This window comes from Cynara cardunculus, assembly GCF_001531365.2.
Source record: "Cynara cardunculus var. scolymus isolate 2C chromosome LG 3, CcrdV1, whole genome shotgun sequence".
In the NCBI taxonomy this organism is placed as follows: Eukaryota; Viridiplantae; Streptophyta; class Magnoliopsida; order Asterales; family Asteraceae; genus Cynara; species Cynara cardunculus.
Window position 1 is genome coordinate 6,483,647 of NC_037530.1, and position 20,431 is coordinate 6,504,077.

The 20,431-nt window shown below is 35.0% G+C and overlaps 2 protein-coding genes across 6 annotated transcripts in view; both read left to right on the forward strand.

The window, feature by feature from the left end:
* Window positions 1-303: 303 nt before the first annotated feature.
* LOC112509324 (polyadenylate-binding protein 1) lies at window positions 304-9,526 on the forward strand. 3 transcript variants are annotated; one of them, XR_003068821.1, is made up of 7 exons: window positions 304-592; window positions 707-809; window positions 4,857-4,930; window positions 5,463-5,654; window positions 5,744-5,874; window positions 9,025-9,313; window positions 9,349-9,523. XR_003068821.1 is itself a non-coding variant. In XM_025114221.1 (6 exons), exons 1-6 carry the CDS (start codon window positions 461-463, stop codon window positions 9,068-9,070), a joined length of 678 nt encoding a protein of 225 aa, XP_024969989.1. In that variant the 5' UTR covers window positions 304-460; the 3' UTR covers window positions 9,071-9,523. The 3 variants fall into 3 exon arrangements, 2 of the variants coding, with proteins under 2 accessions (XP_024969989.1, XP_024969991.1); XM_025114221.1 differs by having other exon boundaries at window positions 9,025-9,523; XM_025114223.1 differs by lacking the exon at window positions 304-592 and having other exon boundaries at window positions 770-809; window positions 4,857-4,925; window positions 9,025-9,526.
* An 8,352-nt stretch (window positions 9,527-17,878) lies between these two features.
* Window positions 17,879-20,431, forward strand: part of LOC112509658 (metacaspase-1-like) — a 4,142-nt gene continuing 1,589 nt past the window's right edge. For all 3 annotated transcript variants that reach the window (XR_003068845.1, XR_003068846.1, XM_025114733.1), the window contains exons 1-3: window positions 17,879-18,283; window positions 19,413-19,743; window positions 20,037-20,157. Coding sequence is in view for 1 of the 3 variants with exons in the window: in XM_025114733.1 (XP_024970501.1) it covers window positions 17,884-18,283; window positions 19,413-19,743; window positions 20,037-20,157 (852 nt within the window). In the remaining 2 variants the exon portion in view is untranslated. The remainder of the gene's footprint in view (window positions 18,284-19,412; window positions 19,744-20,036; window positions 20,158-20,431) is intronic.

Sequence of the window (20,431 nt, forward strand, 5' to 3'; positions counted from 1 at the left end):
GCATGTTTCTGTTTTGTTGCACGACTTTCCAACCGTTTCCCGACCGCTTTCCTGACCGTTTTCGAACCATTTACTCGATTGTCCAGCAACCTATTATTTGACTTTATAAAAAATCCATGGGCTCTATGGTCATTTTCTAAATTCTATTTTTGGAAGGGAGTAAGGATTATATTGGTTGGGCCTAAGACTGGGCTTCTTCTTTCACCCGTGTGTAACCCTGCCAAGCCTGTCCCATACTTGTGAAAGTCCCCGAAATACCCTCAACGGGTTACCAAAATAAAAAGGGTACGATTTTACGTTTCATTCACCCCCAAATTCCCGCACTTGAATCAGCATCATTGGGGGGCAGATAAAACCCTACAAAACCCTATCTTCAGTCGCTTAGCTCTAAATTCACAAGCAAATCGTGTGTATTGGAATCGGAATCACAGTCCTGTGTGCCCTATACATAGAGATCACAATGGATCACACGGCGGAGCAAGACCAAGAGCACGAAGTTTACGGTGGAGAGATACCGGATGAAGGAGAGATGGACACCGATTTTGAGATGTCCAGGGACGAAGCGGAAGACGTTGAAAATAATAGCTCTAAGGTATAACTTATGTTTTTTTCACTGATTTGCGTGTGTTTATTTGGTGATTAAGTGTATACATGTGAGCTGAAGTTGAACTTAGAGTCTTTTTGATTGTTTTTTTTGTTGAGTTAGGATTTAGAGGATATGAAGAAGAGACTGAAGGAGATTGAAGAAGAGGCAGGGGCACTTCGTGAAATGCAGGCGAAAGTTGAGAAGGAGATGGGTTCAGTTCAAGGTATCAGCTCTAATTTGGATATTTCGCCCTATCACATATTTAAGATGTGTTTTTGAGATGATATTGTTGTGTATGACTATGCTCCATTTAACTTTCTTGGAAATAATATATATATATATATATATACACACACACACACACACACACACAGAGTTGTGGGAGCTGGGATGGTGTTAGAGTGTCATCATATTAGAATTGTTTTTCCGGAGGGTGATACATTGAAAAGTAGTTATGTCTGGGGATTGTTCAGCAATAGTTACTGGTGTATTGGACTTGGAATTACATTGATAGAGTTTAACAATGTATTACCACTGTGGTTCACGATTATATTGATCATGGAATCATCTGTGGTGAATTTTGGTCGCTATTGTTATTTCTATCACCCAAAGAAGTATATAAGTTCTGCATGTTTCTTTGCTCAATATAAAAACGTAATTAAATGCGATAAAAAACTGAAATCTTAGTTTTGCTGAATATAACCATTGTGGTTCATGATTATATTGATCATAGAATCATGTGTGGTGAACTTCAGTTGTTCTTGGCATATTGCTATTATTATCACCCAAAAGAAGTATATAAGTTATGCAGGTTTATTTGCTCAATACAAAAGCAGAAAGTGCTTATATATGATAAAAATTAAAATATTAGTTTAGCTCATCTTCATTTCCTATGGATTCAGTAGGTCCTATAACCTTTTACATTGAAAAATCTGGTGGCCACCTAATTTAACTGCAAGTTAAGAAAAAGAGTAGATTTAAACTGATGTAAATCTATGGACCCTTAAAATTTTTGTTTTAAGTTTTATGTACCAGTCATACAAATGGTTGGCAAACGACATCTAAGTACACCCTGACCAAAGAATCCAAGTGATTGCATTTTATGCTAGCAAAAAGAAGTGTTTGAAGCGTATAGTAACTGTTTTTCTCCCTTTTGTGACAGCCAAAAAAGTTCTGTTATCAATATTCAGTTGTATAAAGAGGTACTACACCAACAATACAATTTACAAGTTCCTCCAATTGTATGAGCAAATACCATACAAACAGAAGCAGAGAAGTTAGAATCTAAAACCATTTACGTAGTTATCTTACAAGTCACACCTTTATAAGCCTACTACTGAAAGCCATACCAAACATCAATTTATAGAATATTTGATATGCTCCGAAGGAATCATGATATCTGCTTGGGAAGGGATTGGAAAGATGTTCAATCCTCCCTCAAAAATTCCATAATTTCTCTACTGAGATACTTCACAGTTTCATCTTTAAAAAGGCCAGATGCCTAGCATACCAAGCAAGAAGTTCCAATGGTGATAGTTGATCTCCGGGCCCTCCTATAATTTGATTTGAGGGCTTCCGGCTTGATCCTTCTTTCCATTGTTTAGTTTTCTGCTCATACAATCAAATTGGTCCTGGTTACCCTACACAACTGTTGCCTTACAAATTAATGGTCCTATTGTTACTCCAAATGGGGTTCCTTCTAACAAAGAACAAAAATACTTTCATTTGGATTGAATCAGTGAGATTTGGCTTTAACTTCAAGAAACTTCAAGGAACTGTTAATTATCTTAGACTATCTTGCAATAGTACTGAATGGAATGACGAAAGGAACACTTTCACACTTCAATAGATGAATTGGAATAATGTTATGTAGTTTTTAAACTCTCTAAGACCATGGCCTTCCTTTGCTTCTTGTTTTTAGCTTTTTTTCAAGATTAGTCTACAAAAGCAAATGAAGGTGTGAAAGCACATGGTCACTTTTGAACTCTAGACCGGGACAAAAAAACTCTCTAAGACCCTGTGATAAGTAGAAACGAAATTGAGCACACTCAAATTCAGAAATTCTTATTCAAAAATAGAATGCCTTAAAAAGAGCTTCATGGGGTTTTTCTAGGCAAGCCAAACCCCTAAGAGGGAAAGAACCTAGCAACTTTAGGAAACTAAATAAAACCAACTTACTAAGGAAACTTGAAAAATAAACTAATTTTCTAGGATAATGAAAAGATCCTAATCAACTTAGGAAACTAAATAACCTAACTTATTAAGGAAATTGTAATAAAATATATTTTTCAAGAAAATATCATAAAATAAATTCAATACCTCTTGATCATTCAATTTAAAGTTTTTTTTATTGAATATAGCAGTCTTGATTTGTGTTGAAAGTGTTGTACCGGTGTTGCAACACACGGTTGCACACAAGTCCAAGTCTTCCTCTACTGCACCTGCATCACCCTGGCCCTCTGGTGGTGTGGAGTTGCAGTGGCAAGTGGTCACGATGATGTTGAAGAGGAACAGCTGGAGATGGTGAATGGGGGAGTTGGAGATGGATTTTGGACGCCGGGGATGGGCAGTTCACTTGAGATGTATTTTGGGGTGCCAGAGATGAAGGATTCAGGACTGCATTGTCAGGGCTGGTCACTGGTGGGGGTTGTGGTGATCGGAGCAATGAAGGTGGGGTAGGGGAGGTCTCGTTGGAAATGGAGTTTGGCGTTGGCTGGAGATGGATGGAGGGAGGTCACGAGACTTAAAAAATCTAAAAGCACAAAAAGACAAAATGCTACAAGGACAAAATTAGAAAAGGCAAACAAGTAAAATCGACAAAAAAATTAATGTCAAAAAGACGGAAATGCCTTCCATTAAATGGAGGATGTTGTCGGTCATTTGGTCTAGGGACCATATCTTTGAAAAGTGCATACCACCAGGTTATCTACGTAATAAATGAAGTCTAGGGGACCAATTCCATAAGAACTCCCATACCACAAGGATCAAATTCGTGATTTGTTCCATAAATATCTACCGGTGTACTATGCTGTTAAAACCTATGCATAGTGGTGCAATAGCAGTTATTGGTCCTCTACCATATATCAGTGGTAAAAAGTGGTTCCGAGAATACCGGTGCAAATTACCACTATTGCACTGATATTTGACAAAAATAGCGGTCTGCAATACCGCTCTTGCAGTTGGGCCTCTTTTGAATATTTTGTTCTTTTTTGGGCTTTTATTTTATCTTAATCCATCAATTTAACGATTAACAGGCAATGATGCATCCAGTTAGAATTTCTTAGGTTTTCAATTTTCTTTCTAACATCATCGTCGACAGTCAAACTCGATGCCAACCTTACTCGACGTCTCAACTTCAATTCAAGAGATGGCCTCCTTTGGTTAGATGTAACGAACAAGTTGGGCCAAATACAGGAAGTGAAAGGGTTCACTATAGGGATGATGATCACGTTGGAGATGAAGGGGAATAAGGGAAGATGGGGAAGCTAACCCAAACGAAGAAGTGAATGTATAAGATGATGTTGACTCGGATGCTGATCCTATTGCTTGTGATTAGCTTGCTTATGAACACTTTTTCTATTTAAGTTGTTTAAGTTGATGTTGAAACTATATTTATAATTAATGCACATAATATGTTAAGTTATATTTATAATTCTAATAATTATTATATGAACCGCTATTTTTGGACTGCCGTACCACCGCGATAACTGCTATTTCAAATCTCAGTCCTGACCGCTACTTTGTATTTTAACCGCTGTAACAGCATAGCCGGCGTATGGATATTTACGCTTGCTAACCCTGTATTGTTGCTCTCCTGAGGTGATTAACATCCAAACCAAAAAGTTAGACCTCAGAAACTGCAAGAAGAAAGAGGAAGATAAATTACCGAGTCTTTAGTAAAAATGTGTATATATTGTGAGCTTTTTACTTTAAAATAAAATTGAGAAGGCCAATGCGTCTCTCATTGTAGGATCCAACTATGTAGTCAAGGCCAATGATGTTCGATAAATTTTAGTGTTGAGGTTATCCAGGTTCTTGTGTGTCTCTTTGACTCAGAGAAGTGTTTCCTTCTACCACGTGTAGTATATGCCTCTGTTTTTGTAGTAAAGCTTCCATTATTCACTTCATGCTATCTTCTATTCCTTATCTCTAGTCATTTTTTTGCTGCTCTATATCTGCGTAATTATACTGCTTTTACTTCTAAGATATGAAAATTTCTATTTCATTTGTTTGACATTACTTTTGTTTTTTTGATTATGGGAATTGCCAGAAGATCCTTCCAGTGCTGCTGCTACACTGGCTGAGAAGGAAGAAGCCGATGCCCGTTCGATATATGTCGGTAATGTGAGATTTATCATCCTTCACCTTATTACATTTTTCATAGGGAAAGAACTGAACGTGTGCGTGGTAGTAAATGACAAAGCAAGTTTTTATATGTGGCCTGTCCCACTTGTTTTCAAAATATATCTTCATCCCTCATGTCAGATTCTAAACCCCTATCCATGCTAACATTTATCAACAAAATTAAACTCTACATACATCCTTATAAACCCTTGTCCATCCTTATAAACATCCTTATCCATGCTAATAGTAATAGTTATCTACAAATTTTCATCTGTTTCGGCAGATCAATTCTTCAATGTCTATTGTTACTGGAAGAAATGTCTTTGATAAGTATATCAGTATATGACATTGTTTTCTGGCAGCATCAATGTATGTGGTCTGATTGAGTAGGGTTTGTGCTAGTGTTTTTATCTCTAAATTTGTTCTTGCATTGTTGCAAGTTGCATTAGATGTCATTTTCTATGATTCCTTTGGAAGTCTTTTTTGTATCCTCTCCTGGAGTGGTACTCATATTACTTGTTCTGAAAGTCAGGTAGATTATGCATGTACACCTGAGGAGGTTCAGCAGCATTTTCAATCCTGTGGAACCGTAAATAGGGTGACAATATTAACAGACAAATTTGGACAACCAAAGGGTTTTGCATACGTGGAATTCGTGGAACTCGAATCTGTTCAGAATTCGTTGCTTTTGAATGAATCAGAATTGCATGGGCGTCAACTTAAGGTCCTAATTTCAGTATTTATTATCAGTCCAGCACATTGGCACTCTTTGGGCTTCAAAATTTTCATTTAGTGGATTTTGGTGCTGTGCAGGTTGCTGCTAAGCGTACCAACATTCCTGGGATGAAGCAGTTCAGAGGGAGGCGTCCCAACCCATACCTTGGTTTTCGCTCACGAAGGCCTTTCATGCCTGGCCCACCAATGTTTCCTCCATATGGCTACGGGTATGTACCAGAACCTACCTTGCTTGCTGTGTACTTTTCCATCTTGGTATATGTTCCCAAGTGGCATTGTGCCTATCAGAAGTTGAAATAATCATTTTGTTTTATTATTATGTGGCTGGATATTCTGATTAAATAAGTTATTGAGCTTTGAGGTCATAATTCTTTTGTGGTACACTTGTTTCAACTCTACATATGCTAGGTTTTGTTTCCTAGGAATTTTGGAGGCATACTTCAGTTAGCATTTGCTGCTGCAGGAACAAGGATTAGTTTTGAATGCACACTTCTGTGGTGGGTTTCTAGGTGCGTTGGAAGAATTTTGCTTGCAGCTTAGCTGCTTAAGTTACAGACTTATAAGTTGCTGCTATTTACCATAGTGATGGAAATCTGTTGAAGAAACAAAGGAGTGCTATAAGCAATTTGTAGAAAGCTTATTCTAAAGATGGAGTATAGGGTCCATTCTTGTAATTCATAGAAAGGAGTCATTTTGTTTTTTTAACCCCGTGGAATACAAATTTCCCATTTCTTCTTTGTGCCAGTTAGTGGCCAATTTTGTTTTCATCAGCTGCATGCTATAGCTGACAAAATTCTAGAACCTTCTGTGTCCAATATTTCCATTCCACATGTGGGAAAGCTAAATTATCCCGTCAATGTTTTGTTCTCTTCTCGTAGTTGAATTCTACGGTCATGCAAGGGTTTGCAGAATAGTGGTGGCACAATAAATGAAGAAACTGGTATTTGGAAATCTGAACTTGTCTTGACCATGTTTTAAGGGTGATTGTTACGTTGTACAAAGCTGAGGCACCTAAGTTTCTCAATAGTTACAAGATGAGGTAGCCATCTCAAAGTTAGGTTTGAACTTTAAAGAAGATTTTTAGGAGTGGCACGTAAGAATAACATTTTAAGAAACTCTTGGTTGATCTGGTTAACGTTTCTTGTGGAGTAGAGAGTTATTGTGTTTCATATAAAACCATAGAGAACTTGTGGGCACGATTCTTAGGCTCTGGATGGTCTACAATCAGTGCTATTGTCCACACTATGCCTGATTTTGCAACTTACAACTCTTTCCCTATTGAGCGGTTTGTAACTGTGATGATCACAAGCTATGTGTTATCATGTCCCATGTGACCATTCATTATTTCAATTTGAAACTTAAAAAGATATGTCTCTGTTCCCCACTTGAATACCTCACTCCAAGTACCAATCTTCTACGTCAGTTTTTAAAAGGAACTTTGCCTGATTTCCTGGAACCTGACTAGTTTTCATTTTTATGTTAAGCTATATTTCTTGATATGATTTAATGATATTTAGCATGGGAAAATTCTGTTTCCATAACATATTATTGTTCTGTGATAGAAGAGAATGTTGACACCATTTTTCTGCTTCATTTAGTGTTCGTGTTCTTTGGGTTAAAGCTGATATTTGTAGTGTTGCCGTGTCTAGAGACAAGGATTAAATTAGGTGGCTTCAGCTCCTTGCAAGCTCAGTGAAGTTCTCTTGTTTTGAGGTGTATAATAGTATTATATGTATACAGTTTTAACAAGGATCTAAGAATCCATCTTTATTACTACTCATCTTATAGAGATATGAGTCAAAATTTTATATGGATGATACTGCTGTATATCGTGTGAGACGAAGGATCGTAGGTGAGAAGTGTAAGAAGCGATTTGGACCCCCGATTACTTTTAATCTCAAACCAACCCATGAATTGTGCTTTAGAAGGGAATTGATCCGGTTCTTCTCATTAGTGTTGATCTTGTGGAACTGTTCAATTAGGATTGATCCAAGGATGGAGATCCCTTCTCATCCTTTTCACCCTAACTCTCATTCTCACCGGAACCCGACCGATCGTGTGAAATTTGGTAACAGACACATTTTATACGGGCACCCTTCAGGTTTACCTTTAAATTGTTGATTAGAAGAAAAATCTTTTAAATAGCGTAGAACTGTAGTTGAGCTTCTATTGGACACATAAGAGAATAAGAGATGGCAATACAACACATATGTCCATATTTTCTGAAAGAGTGATTATCTTTTCTAACCATCGTTCTTTCTCGAAAATGAGTGATTTGAGGCAAACAACCAAAATTGGTCATTCTTGAAAACTATATTTTTTTTTTGGCCTAGAATGATGGATCATCATGACTTTCCTAAAACACTAGGATATTTTTGTTTACATCATTTAACATTTTCCATTCTAATTTTTGACATGTGTATTAGATGAAATTTTTTGGTGTAAAATAGTTTCCTATCATTCTATGATTCGCCTACTTTATAAAACAGTTGTAGAAACGAAAAACAGTCGGTTTCTTGCAACAAAAAGTGCAATAAACCAAAGGGCCTTTGACCTAGTGACATCCGGGCCTTTGGACTCCTAGGAGGTCAATGGTTCAAATCTCACCAAAAGTGAGGAGGGTGTGTTAGTTTATTTGTTGTATATAATTCAAAACAGAGGTAGAGCGATAATTTGGCTAATTTATTGTATGGCACCGAACAATCATCTAGGTCTTTTTGACTGCAACATGTAGTGAAATTTGTGTGTTAGTTTCTCAATTTTCATCCATCATGACATGTTTATTTCATCCATCGTAATGGAAACTTTGAGGCCTGAATACCCTCGGGTAAAATAAACAAGTTTCACACTTTTCTCACCTACGTATTTGTACAAAAGATTTATCAATCATATACTTGCACTTTGACAGTCGTATCAGTTATATCTTTGTCGTCAAAATTTTATAAATGAACGAACATAAATCCTGAATACAGATTCAGATGGATAACTTTCACTTTGCCGAACGGTTTTCGCTCCAGTTTCATCCCACATGGTATGTGGACGAGACTGGACTGGATGGGCGAGAATGGAGTAGGCGGGTGATAAGATTGTGGAAGGTTTTAGGGTTTCAACTTTATACGAGGAGTTTAGTAATTTACCAATTTTGTCTCATTTCCCTCCTTATTCCACCTATTTTGGTGGGCCAAAAGAAATGAGTTATTGTTCCAGTCTAACGTCACACCAAACATGAACGACATTATTTACCTTTAGTTAATTTGATTAAAATTGGTATACGGTGATGTATGTGATACATGATCGATAAAATTTGGTGAACGGTTTATGGTTGGAAACTAATGAATCTAATGCGGTTTATGTTGCAGAAGGATTCCAAGGGCCAGGAGGCCAATGTGGTACCGGCCATATTGATTGACGACATTTTGGTCAGTATGGTAGACGAATAGCATACCATTTTGCCTGAAAGCTCTCTTATTCATATTTTACATTTACATACCGTGGGAACGCAAGGGGTTGGGATTTTATTGAACCTTGAGTCATGGTGTGTTTGTTATAGTTGGAAAAAATTATGAGAGATTTTCGTCTAACACAAGACTAGCTAGAAACGGTTTCGTTACTACTCGTTGTAAGGCTATGGTTCCTTGAGGGTGTAAGGTTATGCCTGTCGTTAATGTTAACGATGGCGTAAGGTTATGCCTGTCGTTAATGTTAACGATGGCGTAATTGCTATTACTGCAACCTTGTGACATTTTTTGTGGTTTGTTTTTATAATTTGTCATCACTACTTTCAAGTTTTTTTGATTTCTGTAATATGTTACATTACAAAGGAGACTGCAATAATGAGATGGGTGTTTTAAATTGGTTAAAAGGGGAAGGTTGGTTTTTTTTATGAACTTTTAAGTGCCACGTGTTGTTGTCAGATTGGTCATTTACTGTTTTCTGACCGTTCTTTGTCCTTTTTTTAAAATTATTTTTTGATCGTTTACCCTTTTTATATATAAAATCATTGGTACCATTTTTATATGAATCGGTAGGCTTGTTTCTTTTCTTTACACCAATTTGTTCTTTGTTAATCCGAGTTTATAAATTGTGATTTTGACATACTTTCGTGTTTTTCATCGAATTTACTTTGTTTTGAGTTTATTATTTGTTTGAATTTTTCATGTTTCGAACTTCCAAGTTCCAACTAAAAAATGGTCTTGTACAATTTCGGTTCTCAAGTGGGGTCTTCTGTTATTGAATTCGTAAGCGTAGTAATTGTTGTGGTCAACCTAAAAGTATTGTTTTGACAAATCCACGAGTTCGGTAATTTTGCTAAAAGTATTGTTTTGATAAATCCACGAGTTGGTAATTTTGTTGGGTGGAAAAAGAAAGGTAAAATGCAAAATACGGGGTTCTTATTAGAGTAGATGGAAACTCCATGTTAGAATGGTATGTAGAGAAGTCTTACAAGAATCTTATTCTTTTCTGTTAAACACACATTAAATTAAATATCTAAAGGGTTTGAAGTTTTTTCCCAACAAACCTACGTTTGTTTTTAAGAGGTGTTGAAGTCTGAAGTCTTATTTCATTTCTGATTAATAGGAGGTGGTGTTGAAGTCTGAAATTTGAATCAACAAGATTGTCTGTTTTTATACACTGACAAACGTTTAAAATCTTAATCAATAGTTTGTTTTTGTAAAATTAAGTGCAAAAATTTTGTCAAATTATCTTGATTTTCATTACCGAAATTTATCTCAACAATTGCTTAATAGATGAAACACAATAAGAACCTTTTGGATACCTTTCAAACTTCCGATGCTACTGGGAATGCCGCCGGTGAGTTTGTTTGCGGAAAAATCAATCCTTTTGATAGAAGATAGATCGTCGATAGAAATTTTTGTTTCACATTAATCTTCTAAGCTAACATATACGTACACACACACACACACACAGAGAGAGAGAGAGAGAGAGAGAGAGAGAGAGAGAAGGTAGGAGTGCATTTGACATGGGCGATGAAAGGACAGTGACGTCCCTAGTGGAGAAAGAAGCAATTCCAAAGAGAATCAAAGAAGATGGGAAATAAAAGGAATTAAAATATTAGTTTACCTCTTATTTATTCAGACCATATTAAGTGATAAGAGATTGAAAAAAATTGAAAAACAAACGATATGAATTACAGAACGTCTGAACGAATCAGACATAAGTGGTAATTAAGAGATGAAAATGAAAAAAACAAAAAAGAACTAAATACATTATTCCTGAACACTTTCTGGTTTGTTTTATTTCGTTAGCTATCATTGGATTGTTAAAAGTTCCTTTTTGTGAAATGTTTTCTAAAAGAAAGTAACCAAATTAAATCAATTTTAATTCCTGTTTTGTTTTTGTTATAAGGTTGCTTTTTTAAACGAAACCTTACTATCGATAAACAACTTGAATTCTATGCAAATATAAAAATGGCCAAACTTTACCAAGTCATTTACTTTATAATAAACATGACAATTTCCGAGAAATCTAACCCGGTAAGAACGATGACGAGTCTTACCCGGCAAGTGGGTGTCACGACCCTTACTCGGTAAGTGAGGGTGATGACTCTTACCCGCAAGCGTTTATGGGGCAAGTGAGTGTCACGACTCTTACTCGGTAAGTAAGGGTGAGGACTCATACTCGGTGAGTGAGGGTGACGGACTCATACTCGGTGAGTGAGGGTGACGGACTCATACGATACAGTTTTGATGGACTACAATCTTATCCAGTAAAGTTAGTTAGAGTGTTGGCTCTTATTGATGAACGCTTACCGTTTGGGTAAACGACTCCTTAGGTAACCCAACAATTACGAGGTGGATTCAAATATCGATGCAACCAAGATACTAATGCGTAAGTTGTTTTACGCTTAAACATCACACATTCACATTATGAAATTTTACACAAAATGCAATGCAAAAAATCGTTTTTAAACTTGGGAAGTTGTATTTAACCTGTGATATTTGGAGCGTTCCACACAATTTATCATATTCTTACCTTCGTGTAACGGCTCATTGGATTTGATCCATCAAAACGTCGACCATTATAAAACGCACATTTGCATTGGAGCAATTTAGTTACACATACTCGTTCTCTGAATTAATAAATACTATTACCCACACATTAGGTCTAACCTAAGTAGATCCAACCTTTACATCTGAACAAATCAATAGTTTTCATTAGGGCTGTAAACGAACCGAACGTTCAGCGAACCGTTCGTGAACCGTTCGGCGGGAAGTTCGTTTAGTTAAACGAACGAACATGAACAAGAGTCTCGTTCGTTCATTTATGTTCGTAAACGTTCGTTCATTTATGTATTAATTTTAATATATAATTTTTATTTATTTAGTTTGAATTTAAATTTTAAAACCTTTTTAATTATTGGGCTTTTAAGAGGGTTTAGGCCTTTTTAATATTGGGCCTTTTTAATGGGGTTTTGTTGGGTTGTCTTCTAGTTCTAGGTCATTGACTGGTGTGGAGTGTGGACGTGTGGAGTGGTGGTCGTCGTGAAGGGCAGAAGCGAAGGGGACCGTGCTGTAGCCTGTAGATCAATCGCCAATCGTGAAAGCAGTATCTAGGTATGTAACCGTATGTTCTCTCAAATACACTTGTTTTCTCACAATGCTGTGCTTTCAAAACCAGTTATTTCCCAACACACACACACACGAAACATGTAATCCAACTCGTGAAGGGCAGTATCTGATACCAAGATGAGTGTATACAATATATATGGTTGGACGGAATGTCCTTGTGACTATATATACTTTTCATAGTGTGTTTAATAATTCCGTAATTCAGTAACACAAACAATGAGGACAATGACTACATAAACATCATTTGGAATTCGGAAAAAGAAGGGTTCACATATCGACAACACATCAATATCAACAATGATTTCAGTGTCTGTTAAGTTTTTTTTGGATTCGTGAAGCAGCAAAGAAGTATGAACTGAGAGATTTATGGAACTAGTTAAACGAATTTGTTTCTATTCAAGATTTTTGTTTTGGTGACGTTGTTTGTCTTGTTGAGCTCGAGTTGTCGTATTATCACACAACCAAGATTTCCTCGAGTTCACAGAGCTTCCATGGGTGAAATAACCGTGGGGCATGTAAATCTTCAAAATCATGCCGACAAAAAAGAAATAAAATGTCATATAAAATCAACCAGTGACACGTAGGCTGAAAACATATTTAATAGATAAAATAGGAAAACTTGAAGGTTACAGTTAAAATAATTGAAAAGGAAATACGAGTTAATATGCTCTAAAGTTGAAAATATCATAAACAATGAAAAAGATGTTGTTACATTAATTCGGGAAAAAAAACATTTGTTACATTATTTGAGAAATAAATCAAAACTTTGTTGCATTTCGTTATGTTTTTATTATTATAATGTGTGTATGTATAGGACTTAATCAAATGAGAACTCAAAATTATGTGAGATACCGTGTAAATCAACCATTCTATGACTCATATTATTTATTTATTTAATATTAAAAAAGTATTATGGGTATCATATCGTGTATCTTAGGGTATCACAATGTGTATACAATTGATATATAGAGAGAGAATGATCTTAATTAATGTCTCACAACGTGTATATAGTGGGTATCATATTGGAATGTTCATGCCGGAGTGGAGAGGGGATAGGAGAGGTAAGATTTCTAATATACCTATATATATATGTGTGTGTGTGTATATATATATATATATGTATGTGTGTGTGTATGTATATGTGTCTGTGTGTGTATGGAGCCATTCTAGGAGAACTTAGTAATTTGTGATAACCGTGAGGTCCAATCTCAACCACAAATCAAATAATTAATTTGGAAATTGATAATCTTGACAATTTTGAATTAAAATACACAATGCGAACACAAGATACATGTGATACCTAAAAAACATCGGCAATGTTAAAAGAAATATATATATATATATATATATATATATGTATATATATCCTCTATATAGAGGAGTGATCATATGAAAACCGCCCTCATTTGTGTAAACCGTGCAAACCACCTTTATCTGTCGATTTCATTGTTTAATCTTATGAAATTTTTTCATGAAATTGTTTAATCTTGTGAAATTGTTTCATATAATACTTTTTTTGATGAAGTTGTTTCATATATGGTTGTGAAATTGTTTCATATAATACTTAATGAAACTGTTTCATGTATTTCTCTAACATTAATGAAATTGTTTCATGTATTTCTCTAAAATTAAAATAATGAAGATGATAATATCTATGATTAACACCCTCCACAATAAAAATGATTAATCAACCTCTCATAATTACAAAAAAATGAACAAAATGAAAAATTATGATTGGTTGAATGCGGTTTGCATGGTTTGTACAAATTGAGTGGTTTGCATTTGATCGCTCATATATATATATATATATATATATATATATATATATAAACGATCATCATTATGATACCCAAGATACATACAATATACACGTTATGATACCTATTGCATACATATTGTGTTACCCATTATTTACAACACGTTCACAACACCAACGTTGTGATACTCATTGTATACACGTTATACCCACTATGATACCATTTTTTACGATATCTTCAACACCAAGTGTTAATTTTGGTAATACAGAAGGAGAATGAGGAAAGAGAGAGACAGACAGAGAGTTGTTAAATAGTTTAATTAAATACAAAATGAGAATATCAAATTACTGGTTTACCATTTTATTTTAGAGCAAATTGCATGAAAATGTAACGTACTTTATTCTGATTCCTATTTCAAGTAATGCACTTCCAAAACTTTCATTTTAGTAACTAAGATGTAATATTTCAATCATTTAGGTACCAAAACAACTTGTTTAGTCATTAACAGGTTACAATGTTGATATGTCAAATTATATGACATACAACTTTTCTTTATTTTGCTGGCGTGGTAATGACATGAATTTTTATAAATTTAAATTATTTACAAATTATATATTTCTATATTTAAAACATTTTTATACACAACTAAATAAGCAATTAAAACATCTATCGGCTTTTTATTTTTAATCCTTTTCTTCATTTACATCTTCTTCGATCTTAATACAAACCCTAATCTTTTTCTCCTCGCTTTTCTTCTTCCCATTTCAACACAAAACCCTAATATTTTGAAATCAATCACGTCAAACCCAATTACCAAAATCGCTCAAAAAAAGACCTTGTTTCAACGGTTTCAAATTTACATCCATTTGCTTTCAGATTTCAATCTAGCCACACTACTTGATTGCTCGTGAAATCTCGAACCATTCCGCATTGCATCCATCGATTTTACGACAATACATTTTACGCTTGACTCCAATAAATTTATCCGACAGGAGGTGTTCAAAGCACCAATCTCTTGTTGTTTATTTGGGGATATAGATCCCTCATATGGGTATATGTAAAAACGAGTAGTTGTTTTTAAAAAAATATCGTAAAACATAAGTAAAATAATGAGAACAGGGAAGAAAAGAAGGTTGCATTTTAACAGGATCCAAGTGTTCAAGGAATATATTTGATGAGGTTCTGGGTTTTTATATGAGAACCCAGAACCTCCAACATGGTTTATCAAATATATTCGTTAAGCATCTGGATCTTGTTAAAACGTAACCTTCTTTTCATATTCTTATACGATCCTTGGAAATCCATTGATTTTTTTAAAATGTTCTCAATAATTTAAAAATAAAGTCATTGTATATCTATACTCTATTATAAAACATTTGACAAAAACTCTTAAAAACAATTTTTTATGCATGAAGTAACGTATATTGATGCATATTACTTAAAATTCAAGATTACAAGTAAATTATGTATAAGTACAACTTATTAAATCCCCATGTTTGAATTTGTGTAACTAACTGCGGCTAAATATAATCAAATAGAGAATAAACATATCATTTTAAAATATAAAAAATCTAAAATATAATTAGGATAATTATCGAGTTCTAACAAAATAATTAATTATTATCTTTATAAGAAAATTATATTATTAAATCAAATATAAATTACTTTGTTACTGAACCTAAATTAAATTATAATAAAAAATGGAATTAAAAAACTACACAAAAAATAAAAAAAATTTAAATAGTTAATTTGATACTACTATCGATATATTTTTGTTAAATTTTTACGATATTTTTAAAATTATATTTTATTTAAAAATAAAAACATCATCACTTTTTTAAAATCATATAAAACCATATTATAACATCAAATAAAATAAATAATAAAATAAAATATTAAATTAAGATCTAAATTGCGAGTCCCATTTTAGTATTTATAGACAAGTGCATGTTTTAATTTTTCCAAAAAACTTAAAAGAAGTTTCCTCTATCCGCGTTGGACGCGCTTCTTGGTCAGCTTTTGGGCACTTGATACATGCCACGAGGTCAACGGGGTAATTTTTAACTTATCATCATTTTACATAAAAGCCCCTTGATTTTCAAGTATGTGCAAATCACCCCCTCATGTATAAAATGACTCCACAAGTTCATGGGTATGGTCAAGCATACCCCAATAAGGAAATCATTAAAGTTGTCATATTTGATCCGTTAAACATTATTCTTCATGTCATGATTTCATCATGCATTTATCATGTAACCATATAAATGCGATCACAAAAAAACGTCTGCTTGTTAATTGATAATCAGAGGATCAAGATCGTTTCATGTCTCTGTAAAATAACACTGTTATGTGCCATTACATTTTGTTATTACTTGTTTGTAACGTTCTTTTATTGTTTCAGACTTAAACGACAACTTCTGCAGCACGTTACATACAAAAGGTGATCATGAATAGGATTGGAGAATGAAAGAAAGTAAATAATTTAGTATATAAGTCATGAATAGCAAGTTATAACGCAACTCGTAATTGAATCCACACTTGTTATGTTTGCAAATATTCAGGTATAACCCATGTGAATAACAAGCACCCGATTTGACCTAAAGTACAAAATACATAGATTATGATAAGTATAAAGTGAACGGTGGGGGTAAAGAAGTTACCGTGGCAAGATTATGTTGTTCCTTTTGTAGTAACAAGGTTCAGGTGTCAATAGAGAAAAACACTTGATTGAAATTAAAAAGGAAGTATCACCTAACTGAAAGCAGTATGATTGATTGTATTTACGCATAAGGAAACCAGTAAACTTTAGTTAATCTTCCTATCAAAAGTAAGGGGTTGTTTGGCAATTGCTGAATGGTTTGGTGCAAAATGATTAAGTTCTCAGAATGATTAATAGACTCTTTATGATATAGTGCAAAATGAAATACAATTGTTTGATAATTATGTATAATGAAATTAAAGCTCTTAATGGTTAAGGGAGATCCAGGATACAAAATCATTCAGAGGGTTTTGGAACCATTAAGAAGCGGACTTTTTTTTTGCCAAACAAGATTCACCTCTTAATGATTCATATGTTGCCTATTAATGGAACTATTAAGAAGTAAACAAACAACCCCTATTGGGAGGATTCATTGAGATCCAAACTAAACAAACCCATTATACCTGTAGAACGGTAGGGTCTATAGAATATAATGCATACATATTAGTCAAATTCACAATGTTACTAAATTATTCAATTTCAGCCAACGATTCTAACATTCTTCCACTAGCTTCAACATATGTCAGACCCTTTGATGTATGCATAGTTCACACCACATGATCAATTGAAAACTCCAGTGCTTACAAATGATATATACAAAATATCAAAATCAACCAGTATGCAGGATTTGTCACGCTGTATATAAAAATGTAGATATAATTCAAGATTTATTATAAAGGTATAATGAAGGTAATATATAAAATTCTCAATAAACCATGTAATCGTTTTACACATTTCTTACGTATTTGAGGTCAACAATTTAAAAACACGTCAATGCCAAACGAAGCACACATTTATTGCACCTTCGAAGAATTGGACCCTCATAATATGTGATACAAAGATTCGACAAAAGATTGGAACACTTTTGCCAACATGTTCAAAGTACAGGGGCAATTTGTAACTTTTCACAAGTAAGAGGATACAAAATGAAATTGTTTGATCTATTGGCAGCCTTCTGTACATCATACCGTAGCGTAGCGGAGCTCTATCTATACCTCCGACCGAAGCACTCTTGTACCAACTCCCACTGCCTTTTGAATTCTTGACCAAACAATCATCAAACATTTTCTCGTCGGAAAATTTTCATCGCCGGAAAAAGTTTAATCGGAAGAAATGTTGATGCTCGTTGACTGTTCCAACTGCCGGACGCCACTACAGCTGCCGGCGGGAGCCAGGTCCATTAGGTGCGCCATCTGTCAAGCCATTACACGTGTAGCTGAACCCCGCAACCTCCCTCCGCCGTTGCCTACTCAGCCTTATGCCACTTCTTCCAACAACCACCATGCTCCATCTCAGCCGCACCGGCCACCACCGGTTCCATCACCGTACAATCAAGCATCGTCCGTTGGTCAAACACAGTCGGTCAACGGGCGGAAGAAGGCCGTGATCTGCGGAATATCGTACAAGAGAACGAAGCACGAGCTAAACGGTTGCATCAACGATGCAAAGTGTATGAAGTACTTATTGATCAACAAATTCAAGTTTCCAGAATCCTCTATTCTCATGCTCACCGGTAAAATTTATGCAGATTTCACCAATTTCTTAATTCGATCGTTTGATTTGGTTATTTAGGTTCGTATTTCATGAAACCTCATTATCATTTACATGTTGGTGTTCTTTAATGGAGATTCATTTATCAGAGCCCACTTCTGATTTTCAAAATTCAAACCTAATAATTTTCAAATTCAATATTTCCATTGATGTCTCTTTCTTAGCTTAATCGCAAAGTTTTATATTTTTATTTTTTATTGCAAACATTATTTTATGGTTTCATGTAGTTATCAAGTGTGCATCTTATAATCATATCGGAATCTAAGATTGACTCATTGGTTTCCTCAAAATCATAAAAAAAATTCCTAATTTGGATCCTAAGGACGAGTCATTTGCATACACAATTAGAGACCAATTTACCTTTTAAACCATCCCAATTGGCTTTGGTTGCAATTGTGCTTAGTTTGATGGTTATTTCATATTCAATGGTTGCTTTGTATTTCTTTTGTTTCTGATGCAACAATGTTAGTGTTAGTATGTTGCGACTTGTTTATCAGCTTGCTTTCCTGTTAAATTCACAACTAATTGTTCAAAGTTTACTGCAACAATGTTGAGGAGCAAAAGATGCCATTTTAAATTCAAACTTGATAGGTTCAAAACTTCAAAGCGAATGGTTGTATCATTTGAGGAAATTGAGACTTTATCAATCATAAAGAGGTGCATAAATGTCAAAAAAGTAATTGTTCTCAATTAAAGATATTAGGAAAGAATGGTCGCGTTGTGCTCATTAATGTCACTGCATCTGTGTGTGTGTGTATATATGTAAATATATTCGTTCTTAGATATACAAGTCTCGATTCATGGTGCACCAAGGCTTCTTGCCTTTATGTGGTTCTGGGAGGATGTGGTCATAACCTGTGATCTATCACAAAGGACTAGTCCTACTCTTACCGGCTGCACTCTTCCCAAATTCAAGTCTTGATATAGATTTCTTACTTTTATCACAATTTACACTCTCCGGGCCCGTAGAAAGAGATGTAGCATTACTTGTGACCTTTTTCTGCTCAAAATTGATATACAGAAAACGCTATGTTAAAAAGTCCAAGTGTTATCTGTTTACTACCTTCTGACGTCTCTTATTGATATTTCAGAAGAGGAATCTGATCCTTATCGGATTCCAACAAAGCATAACATCAGGATGGCCATGTTCTGGCTCGTACAAGGTTGTCAGCCTGGAGACTCGTTAGTGTTCCATTTTTCTGGTCATGGTTCCCAACAAAGGAACTACACTGGTGATGAGATTGATGGATTCGATGAGACACTGTGCCCATTGGATTTCGAGACTCAAGGAATGATCGTTGATGATGAGATAAATGCGACTATTGTTAAACCACTACCTCATGGTGTTAGGCTTCATGCCATTATTGACGCTTGTCATAGTGGCACCATGTTAGATTTGCCGTTTCTTTGTAGAATGGACAGGTAAACAGTGCTAAGTTTATACTCCCTTCGTCCTATAAAAAATGTCCACGATAAAAAGGCGCACAGTCTTAGAAATGTACAATTATTATACTTTTTAATTAACTAAATGACGATTTTACCCTTAATAATAGGAGTAAGGGTACAATTGGAAAGTATACACTTATTTCGGGACGAAATAAAAAAAAATCCGTTCACTTATTTTAGTACAGGGAGAATTTGTTTTCGCCTATCCATCTCCATTTTATGGTCAAATTTTCCTTTCAATTGACAATCGAAATGTTGTATTTATGTAGGAGTGGAAGGTATGTATGGGAGGACCATAGTCCTCAATCGGGAATATTCAAGGGCACAAATGGAGGTGAAGTCATCTCCTTCAGTGGATGTGACGATGATCAATCCTCCGCTGACACAGCTGTAATTACCCATGCTTTTCCCTTATGAATCTTCTTGTCTAATGCATTGTAAATGTCGGAGTCTCACATCAACTAGACTTGGACCTTTCTACTTTAATAGATGTTGGAACCCATCTTCTCTTCTCAAGGGCTCTTATGGAGAGTGATCTAATGGGGTTTCATATATGTTAACATGGTATCGGAGTCAAGATCTACCATTCTGGGGACTTGACACTCTGTGGCAATGTTTGCCCATCTAGCCTCCCCTTTTTTTTGGTTTTTTTCCTTCTTTTGGG

Bases quoted from the DNA above. Each gene is read 5' to 3' on its own strand.
- LOC112509324 (XM_025114221.1), top strand. From the start codon at position 461: ATGGATCACACGGCGGAGCAAGACCAAGAGCACGAAGTTTACGGTGGA. The intron at 810-4,856 runs GTATCAGCTCTA...GGGAATTGCCAG, and splicing joins GGAGATGGGTTCAGTTCAAG to AAGATCCTTCCAGTGCTGCT. The intron at 4,931-5,462 runs GTGAGATTTATC...TCTGAAAGTCAG, and splicing joins GTTCGATATATGTCGGTAAT to GTAGATTATGCATGTACACC.